The sequence below is a fragment of the Onychostruthus taczanowskii genome, unplaced genomic scaffold (assembly GCF_017590055.1).
Source record: "Onychostruthus taczanowskii isolate IOZ18803 unplaced genomic scaffold, ASM1759005v1 scaffold63, whole genome shotgun sequence".
NCBI classification, from domain to species: domain Eukaryota; kingdom Metazoa; phylum Chordata; class Aves; order Passeriformes; family Passeridae; genus Onychostruthus; species Onychostruthus taczanowskii.
Window position 1 is genome coordinate 4,450,295 of NW_024504012.1, and position 14,706 is coordinate 4,465,000.

The following is a 14,706-nucleotide window of genomic DNA, read 5'->3' on the forward strand; positions in this document are numbered from 1 at the left end:
GTTAAATACAATTTAAACCTCAAATCTATCTATCTTTATATCTATAAATGAGATCCTGTTTTGAACAGAGCGTTTTTTTTTTCTGCTCATGCAGAAACTGAGTGGCTGCTTACAGCAAAGTTCTGGGATGTGTTTCTAGGTGGAATGTGTTTCCCTGAAGGAGAAAGGTTTAAATGATGGAAGGGTTTGTTTGGAAAACAGTTTCTTTTTAAATTTTTTTTAGCAAGTTGTTGTACAAGTTACCTGCTGAGAATGCTTGTATTTTACGTTCTTTTTTCTTTCTTTCTTTTTTTTTTTTGAGTAAAAAATACTTGTAGCCTTTCGTCTATTGTGCTGAGTTTAATCAAAGGACAGAAGCAAATAGCCAGTCTGATTGATGTGTCTCTGGCAGAATGCTTTCTCACTAAATTGTGAAGGGGCCAGTGCAAAGGCTGTGCATCCCTTTTCTGCCTTGCACGTGGCTTATGGGAAACAACTTCAAGCATACATTTTTTTCTCCCCCAAAAATGATCTTCTGATGTTGATCAAGTGGAGCTTGCCTTGTTAGCTGAAGTGCCACAATGCATTAGTGTCAGCAGGTCCCTGTGACACAGGCCAGCCAGCAGCAGGTGTGACTGATGGTCACTGCACAGTGATCACAGGCTTTATTGAACCTGACCGTGCCTGGGGAAGTGAGCAGTGGCCTGAGGGGAGAGCAGAACTTGGGTTTGCTGGGCTGCTTGGAATGACAGAGCATTCCTTTGGTTCGTTCCTCCATCCGAAGTGGTAAATTGTATTCCTCCACCAATTCAGCTTCGTTCCATGTCACTGGGAAGACTGGCTACTTGTTTGTGTCTGCTGAATAAACCAACTGAGAGCAGAGGGAGAAATCCCTGATGACTTAATACTTTTTAGGTGTTTTAGGGTAAAACTCCTAGAACTGCTTTGATTTCTGGTTGCCTAATCACGTGTGACTGAAAAATTAAAGGTCCTCATTTCAGGATGTATCATTTGAAATAAATTTCACCATGTAGGTAGAGAAAAGGCAACCTGGAAGCACAGGGGGTGCCCTTTCTAGGTATTTCCAATAACTTTTTCTGGAGTTGTTCTCCTGTTTATCTTGCATATGTGGAAAAAATAACTCTAACCTTCATGAATGGATTTTCTTGAAGAAACCTGGAGGGGGTAAAAATAAAGTCAACAGAAAAGCTTTTATTTGAAACCTTTTGCTTAAATGTCAAATCTAAAGGCAATTGTTGAAGTATTTCGGTGGTCTGCTGAGGTACTGAAGCTGTCTTGTATAACATGGGGCGGGACAACTAAGAAATTAAATTATTTCACTTGTATGCAACAGTCTTAAAGAGCTTAGGGTTTTAAAAGGTGGGAGTTTGTTTAGCTCTAAAGCCCTGATGTTCTACAGGAAGTAGATCTTGCTAGAGCACTTGATTAAGGCTGGTCAAAAAATAAGTCATTGTCATTTTCCGTTTTCTGCTCAGATACAAAATGAGATAGACACAGGGGTTTGTTGGGTTTTTCCCCTGGTTTTTAGACTGAATTCTTCCTTTTCTAAGTCAAGGTGTTAAAATTTAGTTAGTTATTCCAATGACCTGACACTAAAAGATTTGAAGTCCCCATGTCCCCACCATTCCTGTTGAGGTGGGTCTCCCAGGGCAGGCATCTCTCACACAAACACTCAGTTTCCCATTCCATGGACAGAAGGGGAAGCCTTGGTGCATCTGGGGAGATGGCCTGTGAAATACCACAATTGACTTTATACCAAGGTGTTTTCTGACCAGCTTTAATTCATGCATATCAAATTTTCTGGGCCTTCATTTTGCATCTTTCCCAGCTGCTCAGTGTTACTGATTACAGTTGGATTTCTCAATGTCCTGATCAGCAGGAAGAGGGGCAGCAGCACTGGACTTCAGTGATCAAGGACAGCTGCATTTGAGAAGCTTAACACTTTGCTCCCTTTCATCTGCACCTCTCTTAATAACAGCTCATGTTTTTCCAGCTGAGTGTAAGGGGCTTACTGTGAGTCTGGAAAATGATGCCTGTGTTGATTCGCAAAGCAAACGCATTGTTACAGGAAATCTGTGGTGTTCAGTACTAAAAGGGTTTTATCATGAAAGCTGCTAAGTTTTGTAGTACTACATTGTTTCAACAACATGTTTAATTCTATACTATACTCCTTAAATATTGACCTTGCTAGAACAAAAGGGGTACGGGTAAGTTTGGTATTCCAGAATAGCTGTCAATTCTGATTTTTGTATTCGATTTGCTCTGTATCTAGATTTCCTTCCCTGAAATCAATAGAGTTGCTCCAGATTTATGGTAGTAGCTGAAATCTAAGTCTGATGCTCAGTCTTTTGAACTTGATGTCATCTTTCAGACACAAGCCACAAATTATTAGTAATGCCTTCCATTTATTATTTGTCCTGTCGCTGAAGTATTGCTGTCCTATTGCATTTTGAAGGCGCCTGACTTGTACTGCTTGTGAACAATTGCTTATGTGTGAATTCTGTGTTCAGTCCTGGGCCAGAGGGGGAGGTATTTACCTTAAACTCTCAGCAAGCCATACAAAAACTTTAATTCTCTTTTCCTTTGAGTGCTTAGCACATGTTGCTGCAGGTCTGTTGCAGGCCATAACTGTGCTGTTTTATGTATCACGTTAGGGACCAAGCCGAAACTTGCTGCTCAATGGGAAATCATACCCAACAAAAGTCCGATTAATTCGTGGTGGATCCATGCCTCCAGTGAAAAGGAGGAGGATGAACTGGATTGATGCACCAGATGATGTTTTTTACATGGCCACTGAAGAAACCAGGTAGGAAACGTAGTGTTGCAGAGGATTTAAGGGGATGTGTGTTGTTTTGTGGGTGCTGCAGCTGGCATTGTATTTAGAGGGGGGTCTTGTAACAGGTCTGATGCTACAAACTGAATGCAGAGACCACAGCCAGTGCTGAGGTGGGTAAAGGGTGGGAAATAATCACACATTTACATTCCAGAGAAAGCAGATTCTTATTCTTCTCCCAGAGCAGTTGCTGTAGGAGATGGATGCAAAGGGAAGGAAGACTGAGGTGACTGGTTCAGACCCATTGCTATCCTCGCAGGTCCCATCTCAGGTTAGGGCCCTCCTGGCTCACAGGTGACACTGAGGAGCAGAGCCTCCTACACACAGAGCTCTGCATGTCCTCTTGCATGCTGACCTCTCACATTACCCCTCAAGACATTTCCACGTGTGTTTGGGTTCTGAAACCTGCAAGTGACAGAGGGTTTCCATGGGCTGAGCTGACTCATTTTTCAGTGGTTTGCATTTACCACCAGTAGCAGTGAGATTTAGCCCTACAGTGTTAATCTTTCTCCTCTGGTGGTACTGCTTCTGCTAGTCCTAATTCTTCTTGTTGATCTGTCCACAGGATAAAAATAGTAGAAGAAACTTTCCTTGTGTGAGTTTCACTTCAAACTGTTTACAGACTGCTGACAGAGTGGTAGAAGCTATGTGACCCGATCCCTAAGGCAAAGTTCCCAGTACTGGTATTCCTAGCATGGGAGTCTTGTTCCTGGGTGTGATGAGAAGGTAGAGAAATTGGCTTGTGTGGTTTCCTCCCAAGAACTTGATGCCTCCCTTCTAGGTAACCTTGAGGAAGGTCAGAACAAAGCTGCAGCCCTGCTTTGCAGCCCTCTCTGACAGCAGAGGTGCTGTCTGGCTTCTGTCTCGGTCTGAAGCCTGGAGTTATCAACACTTGCACTATCAGTGAGTGCCCCAACAGCAGAGAACCACTTACCTTTCCCTCCACTTGCAGTGATGGACCTGATGGACTGGATGTCTGAACCCTTCTAGTGACTGAGGAGGTTGAGAGTTTTAGTGCTTTGTCTCTTTTGGCACTACTAAATTTGGCACTGCTCTGAGTCTTCATTTGTTCAGCACAGAGGTCACAGTTGAGAGTCCTGGCATCTCCAAACTTCTCCTTAACCTGCAAAGTATTTCAAGTGTCAAGGAACTATTCTGTGGGCCTAATATGAAAGATGGGCTTTGTAGAATAGGTGATACTAGTAACATTCAAGTTACTAACCACTGATCTATTGGATGATCAGTTTTCAGTGCAGGAAACGCCTTGCTGGAACTCAGAAGACACATGAAATTAATTTCCTGGTCAGACTTATTCCTATGGACACCTTTGATGCCACTGTGCATTTTACACCAGCTCATATCTTTGCCATGTCCTTCCCTTCTCCTTTCTGTGCCTGCAAGATGCTGTGAAAGAAAGCAGTTATATATGGAATTCCACATATAATTGAAAATAAAGTGAGAGAAGGATTTAATTTTCAGCAGAAGCAGTTTTCTTACTACTGCTGTCACTCTGATAAAGAGGTACTGGGATCCTGTTGCAGCTCTCAGATTCAGGTGCCATTGTGGACTCGGGGTATACAGCCCTTAGATAGAGGGTATGCACTCCTTAGATGCTCTAGGCTTGTTTCATAATCCTGCATCTAGGGAGCTCTTCTTGACAACTTCACCGTCCAAGGCACGTGAAATGCACCAGGTGCATGGTGGCAGCATGTCAGTACAAGGTCCTGCCCTTTGACCTGGGCAGAACTGTAACAATATTCATCCAGTGTGGTGTTGCTTGTGACAACAGTTTACTGTAGATAGAGAATCCTCTGCTCATACAGAACCACTGGCAGAGGCAGGAAGGATCAGTCCCACAGCAACCAGCACAACTCTAATGAAAATCGTGGTTCTGTGATAGACATCAGCTCAGTAAGATCTTATCACTTCCATTTAAAAAGAGAGAGAGAAAGAAGAGGAAAAAAAAACCACCCAGGCTTCTTTGTCTGACAGCCATGCTGCTTAGCTGACTGATGAGTGGTGAAAGGAGATTTTTGGCAGGCTGTGAAGAGCAGGGAAGCCTGAGCGATGGAGCATTGTCAGTGGCACGGGTTTTCTGTCGGGCATTTCACCTCTAACTTTTCCCTGAACCATCTGCTGCATTCCAGTGTCAGGAATGTAAGACTTGTTTGTGAGCTCTGAAACAATTTGAGCTTTGTGTTGGCTCTGTAGCAATCAATCTAGCTGCAATATCTGCATATCGTCCTCCAGCTGAGGGTCAGGCTGTGTTTTCAGTCACAGCAAGTAGGTTTCCCTGAAGGTTTACACGCTCCCCCTCTCCCCTTTTTTTGTGTAGCTCTGTTGAGAACACAACAGAAGTGCTGGAAAACTGTATGGCTCTGAAGGAGCAGTTTAAAAAGTTGGTCAAATGAAAGGAATAAGTTTTTGAATTGAAGGCTCCCAGTAAGGAGCTTGGCATTTATAACTCATGCAAGCGGAGGCAGCGGGTGACCTGATCAGAATCTAGAATGCTGGAGGACGTGTTTCTGATGGCAGCATGGCTGATGGAGCACACACGGGTGTTGCAAGGAGCTCTGCTGGCTGAAAGTGGATCAACTGCAGTCAAACATCTTGGAAAAGTCATTATATCAAGATTTTATTTTTTCTTTCCCCCACCACCACTTTGACAGCTTGTTTTCGCCTCTCCTCACTCTGTGGCCTTTTAGTTTTAGAAGGCGCTGTAGAAATGAGGACACTGGGCAAACAAAAAATGTGTCTGTGTAAGTGCAGCAGTTTGTCCTGCTTGGTGGGCAAAAAAAAACCAACAAGTGGAGAGGTGAGCAAACCTGACAAGAAGTGATTCAAAATCTTCAGCTGAAGTTGATGGTTTATCAGTTCTGGTGGTGGTAAGGGTAAGTTTTTGAGGATGGGGGAGGTATTTTGACCACTTTCTTCAGCAGCCATCACATTAAAGGCAGAAATCATAGCACAGTGATAGGCATCAGCTCAGTGAGAAGGTCTCTCTTCCACTGACAAATAAACCAAATCAACCACAACCAACAAAAGGGGGTTTTGGCCCCAGTAGTGTTCCCTAAATGAAACTGAGGGATAAGTGGCTGAAATGTGGGCTGTAGAGCCCTTCCTCTCTTGTCTCTCATGGTCAGCCAAAACCTTGTTCTGTCAGGAGCCTGTGAAGGAAGGCAGGGCTGCCTTATCAGACCCTTCTTGTTGCCCCAATTCCTGAGCTGAAGACTCATAGTGAGTACTGGTGAACTACTCTTGGGAATATTCATTACTTTCCTTTCTAATCTCTATGTGCCTTTGACCACCACAACATCCTCTGTATAAAAGAATTCCTTATTTTAATTACACAGTACATTTTTCATTGTTGCTGCATTTTTGGGCTTGGATGGGATTTTTTAATGATACTTCCTTTATCTCTGAGCCTGGTATTAACAAAAAGAAACAAGCAATCATTCAGTATTTGTCTCTGTCTAACTTACTGTGGTAATTTTAAAATTTTGGTGTGTCTTTCTCCATATGGAAAACAGCTTCCTGCACCTGATAGGACTTGTTGCCAGTCTTGTACATATAGGGAAATCCTTAACCAAATACAAGATGTGAATAATGCCCATCTCTGGGTTGGGCACACGCAGTGTGGGAGAAGTAAGAAGGGGAAACACCCTGTCGGTGTTGCCTTGGTTTTATAAACTTCCCCAGAGCTACCTGCAGCCCATGATCAGAATAAATTCAGAATAAATCAGTGGTGTGGGAACCGGCTGTCCTATTTCAATGCTCTATTCACAGCAAGAGACCGTGGTCCTACAAGGCTGGACCAGAATGCCTTCTGCCCTGCAGGGGAAGGATTGTGGAGCAGAGAATGCAGTTTCCTCTTCACTGGGGGGTTATAAATCAGAGAATCTGAGTTTCCCATTGCAGAAGGAGCCGCTGTCAGCCGCCCCAGCCTGCGTGTGCGGGCCCCATCTCCCTTGGAGAAGCGGAGCAGCCCGCGGTGCCTCTGTAATCCGTGCCTTTCTTCCTTGCTGTCTGCAGGAAAATCCGCAAGCTGCTTTCCTCCTCGGAAGCCAAGCGAGCCGCCAGACGCCCTTACAAGCCGATTATCCTGCGGCCCATGCAGGCAGTGCAGCTCCGCCAGCCCGTGAACGATGAGCCCATCATCATCGAGGATTAACGCCCGGCTCGGATCCGCCAATCTCTCCTGCAGTATCTACTTGAGTTTCCATGGCTACAGCATTGAGCTAACTGTTGAAGAGAGGGAACTTTTGAGGAACTGTTTTGCATCTTTTAAACCCTTAAAAGGAACTCAGCCCTGCTCTGAGCCTCTGACCACAGACTGCTCTCTCTCTCTCCCCTTCTCTCACACTCTCCTTCTATCTTTCTTCCTTATTTTTTCCTCTTTTTTTTCCTTTTTTTTCTTTTTTTTTTGATTTTTAGTAGCCTCCTTTCCCTTTTGCTTCTACCCCTTTTGTAGAAGGGGGAGGGAAAGTAAGTTTAACTTATTAAGAGAATGTGGACTAGTACTTTTTAGCTTTGTTTCCTCTTCTGATGTATGAAGAGCTAGAACCCTTCATTTTGTGACTGAGCTCTCGTTGCAAAGCCATTTTTATGAGGCTGTGTTGTAAGATTTTTCTTTTCTTTTCTCTTCTTTTTTAATTTTGTGGACGGTGCCATTTTTTTATTTCATTTATATTATTTCTTTTGTAGATAAATTTCCAATCTTTAACTGATATTTGAAAATAGGAGCTGAAAGCCAGCCCCAGGTTCAGCCAGTTTTCTTTGGTCCTGTCCCTTCTGTTTTTTGGATCATTTTGCACAGCCAGTTGTGCTCATGCACAAGACAGACCAACTCAGGCTGAGAAAGGAGTGAGCTAAGACCTGAAGAACCTTGCAGAACATTACACTAACATTGTGTGCAGTGGAGCCAGGCTACCAGAATTAGGTGTCCTTACTCTAGTTGCTCTCTGGGAGGTGTGGCCCGTGGCGTTTCTCCCAGTAACCAGCATTTGCGTGCTGCCTTCTCTGTGACATCTGGGATCCTACGTGCTGTCAGCAGTAGGCCCAGCAAGTGTAATGGATTGCTTTGCTCTGGCTCCAAGAGTCAAGTACACCAATGCCCAGGGACATTTTGCTTAGAACTCTGAACCTGTTTGTGCATCAGTGCTTTTGGACACGTTTTCCCAGGATGAGACCTGGTTTCTCTTTAATTGCGTTACTGTATGTTTCCCATTTTGAAGGGACTTTAAATTACAGCCGGGTTTTCATTTGAACACATTGTGTCTGAATTTAAGTGGTTTTTTCCCCCCTTGACATTTCTTGTGTTTGAGGTTTCTTGCATCTCTTCAACTTCTTATGTATTTGCAAGTCTGTATAATTTCTTTTTCATATGTCTTCTCACGGCAGTGCATTTGCTGGATGCCCTGCTCGGTTTTGAAAGGATGTAAACTATCATTTGCAACTTGTGCTGATCTGTACATGTACCTGCCTCAAGCAGACACAGCATGTAATAACCCCCGAGTCATTCCATATGTGTCAGCAGTGAGATGAGCCAAAGTTGTATTTGGGTTATCACAGTCCAACCGTGATTCTGTGCAACTCTGTTAACCCACCGGGTTAGACGGAAAGGAATCCCCACAAAATGAAAACAATTCAGTTAACTTTACTTAATAAACCTGGAAAGTGAGATTTTGTGAAACATCTGCTTTTTGTCTCTTCTGAAACAGCCGCCCTCGCTTGGGTTCCTCGTGCCTGGGGCACACCGCCCTGCACCTTCCGTCCCTTCCCCGGGCCGTGTTCTGCTCTCCAGGGTCCCTGTGCCAGCAGTACATGGCAAGAGTCCAAGTCACTCATAGTTTGATTCCTCTCCTGTACAGTTTAAACATTTCCTTACACTTCAGAGGCGTCTCCCTCCCTCCTCCTCCTCGAACCGGCAGCAGATGCGGGGCTGGGCCTCTGAATGAGCCCTTTGTCCACAGCAGCTCCCGGTGCTGCTGCTCCGGGCCTGCCTCTGGAGTGTGGCACAGGGACATCCCTGGGGCTCAGCAGCCCGAGCCGTGGGCAGCTCCGCGCTCTGCGTTGCTCTGTCCTCCGAGGTGAGCAGCGTGGGCTCCGTGCTTGCTCTCGTTTGCCGCTCAGGAGCGGTAAGATTCACTCCGTGGCTGTGAGGACCCGTGCACCCTGGCAGGTCTGAGTGTGTCCCGTGCTACAGGTCAGGGTTTCCTGCCCACAACTTAAAAGTGAGACAGGACAGCCATTCCTGAAGGATGTGCTACTCAGGAAGGGCACAAAAGCCCTCAGGCTGCAAGCAGCACTAGTGACCGTTGGCAGTTTTACTTTGTCACCATCAATCCTTAGGATTAACCCTCTGTACATGAGAAACACCGGCTGCAGGAGGGTTTTGTAACACTTCTGTCTCTGTGAGGGCAAGTGCTCTTGTGGATTCCTTCCAGTAGCAAAAGGAAATCTGAGCACATCACGTTGGAAACCCCGGTGTCTGAGCCGGGGCTGGGGGAGCTCGGACAGCCCGCGGTGCCGGGGCTGCTGCTGTGCTGAGGATCGCGGGCGCTGGGGCTGAGCTCCCGATGAGCTCGGCCAGAGGCGGCTCCGGCTGCACCGAGAGCACAAGAACCACTTGGGGGTGCCAGCCCTGCGGTTTCCAACAACTTAAAAGCTTTCTTGGAGCGGCTCCAGAGATTGCTCTGGGAACGAGTCCAGGCAAGGAGAGAGAGCACGTCCTGTGCTGCCCTAACTTTGAAGGACACTTGCGTGTCCTTCAATAGAGATGCTGTTTTCTGGCGTGTGGTAGCAGACTCCACTGCCATGTGTTTGTTTCACTGGCTTATGTTTGTACCAGCTTGGGAGGAGAGGCTGGAAGATCCCTTTGGCCACCAAAGGAAAACCGGCTCTTGGGAAGTGCAGGGAGTGGTAGGTCCAGGCACTGACCTATACAAGCCTGAGGGGTCACTCCCTTGAGCTGCTGCTGTCACAGCCCCTCCGGTGCCAACCTCTCCTCTGTATTCACATTCCTGTGCTGTTGCGGGAATTGACTTTGGTTATTCACCCTCCTGCTCTAGAGCCTTGTCAAAATAGAGCAGTGCTCATACAGCTGGGGCAATGTCCCATTTTCCAGGTCCCTTCCTTCCATTACTTCCCACCTCCTAAAGAGCCCCTGAGATTGTAGGGGAGGAGAGCCTGGAGCTGGGAAGTGCTTGCCCACCCGAAGCAGGCCAGGTCTGTTGGGATGTAATAAGTTTTGCCACATGCATTTAGGTATTTTGCCTTAGCTGTGTGGCCCTGGCATCCCAATCCTTCACTCCCCTCTCTGCCATGCAGACGTGGGAGCAGATATGTCACGGGCTCAGCTGTGATCCCTGGGAGAGGGCTGTGCTCCATGCTCACGTGGATGGAGCATGCTGACCTCCAGACTCAGCTCCATGCTTGCAATTTTACACGCTTAAAAAGAAGCAGGAAGCTGCTCAGGAAAGTATTTAAAAAACAAAACAGAAATCCAAACATTCCTACAATACTTTATGCTAAAATGCTTTTGTTACAGATTTAATTTTTTTTAAAGTTAACTTTGGTGGTTTGGGGGTGCTTTTTTACATTGCATTTTGCATTTTACCAGCTTGTCAGTAGCAGCTGCCTGTGATCTCTGCTTTTGCTGCTGTAACATGAAGGCAGAGACCTGACCGTAACAGCACTGATGAAACAATGTGAAAAAAAGCAAAGTATGACCAAAACTAACAATTCCAAACCTGGCATTCCTGCTGTGGGAGGAGGGCTGTAAGCGGGACACTATTGGAGAGTCGTAAAGCAAAATACACGCTGAAATTTTCTTTTGAAATGGAAATTTGGATCTGGTGCCAGCTCTGCTGCAGGCTCTGGCTCTCTGTGCGTTACACAAGCCAGACCTTGGGAAGCTGGAGAGGCTCTTTGGGATGGTGGGATTGCATCATGGTCGAGCTGCTTCCCACTGCCACTCGAGGAGGGGGCACTCACCTGTTCACAGGGGGCATGACATGAGTCGTGGCACGGGATTTGTGGGAAGAGCACAAATAAAATCTGGCAGATTTTGACTATGAGGAGAAGGAAGGAATTTGACTAATTGACAGAAACTGGACCTTGAATCTTTTCTATTTTCCTTAATCCACCAAGAGGGCACAGACTGAAAAACACCATTAACCCAAATAAGCTCTGGCAGCAGCATTAGAGGGAGAAAGGACAAATCACTGCAGAAAGGCAAGTCGAGGCATGACAGCCCTCTCTAGCTGGTGAGAGAGGGTTTGTTTGGGGTTTTTCCTGTACCTGTAGTCAGTGCCTTTCAAGGTGAGCCTGCAAGAGGCAGCAGTGATGGGATCTGCCGTGATCCCCAGAATGTGAACGTGTCTGGAGTGTGGATGGTGTTTATGGCCCTTCCCAGGGGAGGAGGCTGGGGTGGCCCACATCCCCCTGTCCCTCCTGCCCTCGCTTCCCTCCCTGGGGACTGACAGAAGGGTTTTGCCCTGCTTGAGCAGCTTCAAAACCTGGTGGAAGACTCAGTCTAGTCTCTGACGATCACGTTTCACCCGTGCAGGAGGAGGAAATCTGCCTCAAGAAAAGACACACAGTAAATTCAGATGGGTTGTGGGGCTGGGGCTTGTCTCCACCTCTACTTCAGCTTGGAAGAAAGTCAGGGCAGGTCAGGGTTGAAGAACACTTGATTCCTGCCCTGGGCTTTGCAAGTTCATTCACCACATTCCTGGAATGAGAATGAATAACATAAATTCAGCATCTTTCTGCAGACAGCTTCCTCCCTTCCTCCTGCATGGGGACTCTCCACCTGGATCCAGTGCTCCGTGGGATGCTGGCAGCGTCACAGGGAGCAGATTTACAGGTTCTGGCTGGAGGGTTTCAGCCAAGTTGTGCTCGTTCAGAGATTTTCCATCTGAGCAGGAGCGAGTTCATTCCCCCTGCCTGTGCTCCGGCTGCCCCCAGGCAGGACAGGAGGGAGGTGAACCTGTGGAGCCTGTGGGTGAGGAGCCAGGCTGGGTTTCCCTGCATCCCAGGAAGATGCCCATAATGTCTAGTGGGACCCAAGGCCAAATGCGTCCTAGTGGGTGGGTGATGCTGATGGAGAAGGAGAACGGTGCTGTGGGGACACTACAGCACTCGTGAGGTGCTGGATTATGTGTGTCCAGTCCTTCCCTAGCCCAGGGGCTCACTGAGACTGCCCTGGAGGTGGTGTGTGTGTGGGGCACAGACACATGAATCCTGGGCAGCCACTGGGCACGCTTCTGCTGCTGCTGTGCCAGCCCTCAGAGCCACATTGCGCCATGGCCAGCCCGACCTCTGGCCACAGCATGTCCGGGGGGGGCCGTGGCACTGGGAGGGCTTGATGCCCAATTGCCCTGAGCTGAACTTTGCCACTGCAGCCTGGGCAGAGTACAGCCCGTTCCTTGGGACACCCTTTCTTTCCCTGGAAAACCTGGGGGAGAGCTGCCAGTGCCAGCTCTACGGTGGCATCCCCTGGCTGCTCTCTGCAGTCCCACCACGGCTCTGACTCTCCAGCTGCTTTCCTGCCTTTGGTTGGTTGGTCCCACTGCGATCCCGCTGCACGGAGGGATCGCGCCTGCCCCACGGGGGTTCACACCGAGCTCTGCATCCTCGTCCCCTTGGTGCAGCCTGCTGGATCCTCCTGGCCCGGGGCGGGCTGGCAGCCGCAGCCCCTCGGGAGCGGGGACAATGGGGACATCCATTCCAGATGGCAAGGACAAAATCTGTAAACCTGTTTATCGCAGGCGTGACAGCGCTATCGGCCCTGCCCGATATCGGCCGGGGCTCAGATGCCTTTTAAAGGAGAGAGCGACAAGTGGATGGTTGGAGCTGCCGGGGCCGGGGCGCCGGGGCCGGGCGCTGACGTGCCGAGCCCCGGTCAGTGGCATGTGCTGCCTGACGAGCCCCAGCCCCTGCCAACCCTCGGCACGCCCGTCCTCTGCTCCTCCATCTTCCCGTCTCTTGCTAATCCTTCCTAAGCCGCCGTGCTCCCTTCCCGAGCCGTGCACTGACCCTGTGGCCGCCCTTCGGCAGCAAGGCCGGGTTCCTGGTGTGTGTGGGGCTGTCCCCTGTCCGTGTGGCTGCCACCCCACCCTAGGCAACCCTGTGCTTCTCGTTTTGGGGGACAGATTTCCCCCATTCCAGGCAGGGTGCTGCCCCAGCTCCCCGTGAAGGACAGCCAGCTCCACGCTGGCAGGCGCCGCACATCCAGGAGGGCTGTGGAGAATAAATGAAATAAGAAAAAAAGTGTTTTGCCAGGTTTTGTGAAAGGCTCTTTCTGTTGCATCCCATTACAGGGAACTGCTCCCAGCCCATGAAGGGAAACCCAACCACTTTTCCCATGAAACTCCTGCCTACCACAAGGATCTGAGGCAACACTGGTGACAGCTGGGGTGGCCCGTGGGCAGTGGCTGTTATTTGCCATAGGCAGCAGCCATTCTTAACCACCAGCCCCTGTGGCTGTGGGCTGTGTCTGGGACACAGGAGTTTCAGAGGTTGGAAAAAGAGAAGTATGTCACCCTGGGGTGACCTTGTCACGAGGGACAGAAGGCCCTGGGCATGCAGCTGCACACGCTGCCAAGGGTCTGCAGGCCACACAGGGATCACTGATCTTTGGGCACACCAAGCCAGCAGCAGGGGCTTTTCCCATAACCACTTATTCTATTCCCCTCCAGCTTCTTCTTGCCCTGTAACAAGTCCAAGGGCTCCTAGGTGCCAGAAAACATGAGAGCAGAGGAAGGTTTTCCAGCCCCAGCTCCCCTTAGGATCAGCTCTGTCTGGTCCATCAGTTTTTGTGGTATTTGTATCTGAATGAAGAAAAAAGAGCTGAGGGGAGTCAGCACGGGGAGGGGGAGAGAGGTGAGCCAAAGGAGAAGCAGCCTGGAGGGAGTTATTCCTTATTTATTCCTCACTTTCCCTTAATCTCTGTGCAAAGCTCTCTGGTTGTCCTGCCCTGGGCAGAGGTCCCAGCCTCGCACCTTCTGCAGGCTCCCGGTGGAGGCGATCCCTGCTCCAGGGCCAGCCCGGCACGCTCGGCAAAGCATCCCCCGTGCCCCGCAGCCCCCGCTGGGCCCTGGGGCTGCTGCTGCTGCCGGGGAAGCTCCAGGCACCAGCTTTAGGAGGTGCTTGCTTCGGTCTCAGCTGCAGCTGAAGAGGGGATGCTGCAGGGATGCGGCTCCTGCTCCGCTCCCCGCAGCACCCGAGGGAAGAGGCTGGGTTAAACCCCGCGCTATGGCGGAGGAAAGGCCCCGCAGAGCCCCGGAGCGGGGATCGCGGGCACGGCCAGAGCACGGCAGTGCCCCAGGGCGATGTGCCCGCCGGAGGATGCTGCCCTCCGCGGCTCAGGAAATCCCGAGGGCCGGCGCCATGGGAGGAAAATGGGTCACCTCCCGCCACGGGTGCCAGCGCTGGGGACACGGCCCCCTCGGTTGGGACACCCCCGGGCACCGCTGCAGGGGGCACGGCCCATGCCAGAGACCTCCCGTGGCCGCTGAAAGGCGGCTTTGTCACCCGCTGCCAGGGAAACTCCAGCTCGGCCCCCGGGCAGGGATGGGGCCCTCCAGCTTCTGACGGAAAATTCATCCTTTGGTGAAAATTCTTAATGTGATGTCTGGGGAGAGGCACAGCGGGGTCAGGGGTGTCTCTCACGTGCCACTACCCCCCTGCCAGCATCCTGTGTCCCCTCGGCAGCAGGCTGTCCCCGCCTGGCTCTGGCCGTGCCGTCCCCACAGAAGCTCGGCCATCCCTGCTCGCTCTGCCTGTGCAACCCGAGTCACCTGTCCCCGCGGCGCCGGGACATCCCTGCCCTCCGCGCAGGAGCCTGCCGAGCCTAAATCGGGGAAGAT

The 14,706-nt window shown here is 49.6% G+C and overlaps 1 protein-coding gene across 3 annotated transcripts in view; it reads left to right on the plus strand.

Moving 5' to 3' along the window:
- The window catches only part of MTA1 (metastasis associated 1), a 74,869-nt gene extending 66,360 nt beyond the window's left edge, over positions 1 to 8,509 (plus strand). For 2 of the 3 annotated variants that reach the window (XM_041420066.1, XM_041420067.1), the window contains 2 exons: positions 2,655 to 2,806; positions 6,866 to 8,509. In XM_041420066.1, the coding sequence (XP_041276000.1) occupies positions 2,655 to 2,806; positions 6,866 to 7,004 (291 nt within the window). In that variant the 3' untranslated portion in view covers positions 7,005 to 8,509. The remainder of the gene's footprint in view (positions 1 to 2,654; positions 2,807 to 6,865) is intronic. The other variant, XM_041420068.1, reaches the window with a different exon arrangement.
- The last annotated feature ends 6,197 nt before the right edge of the window (positions 8,510 to 14,706 follow it).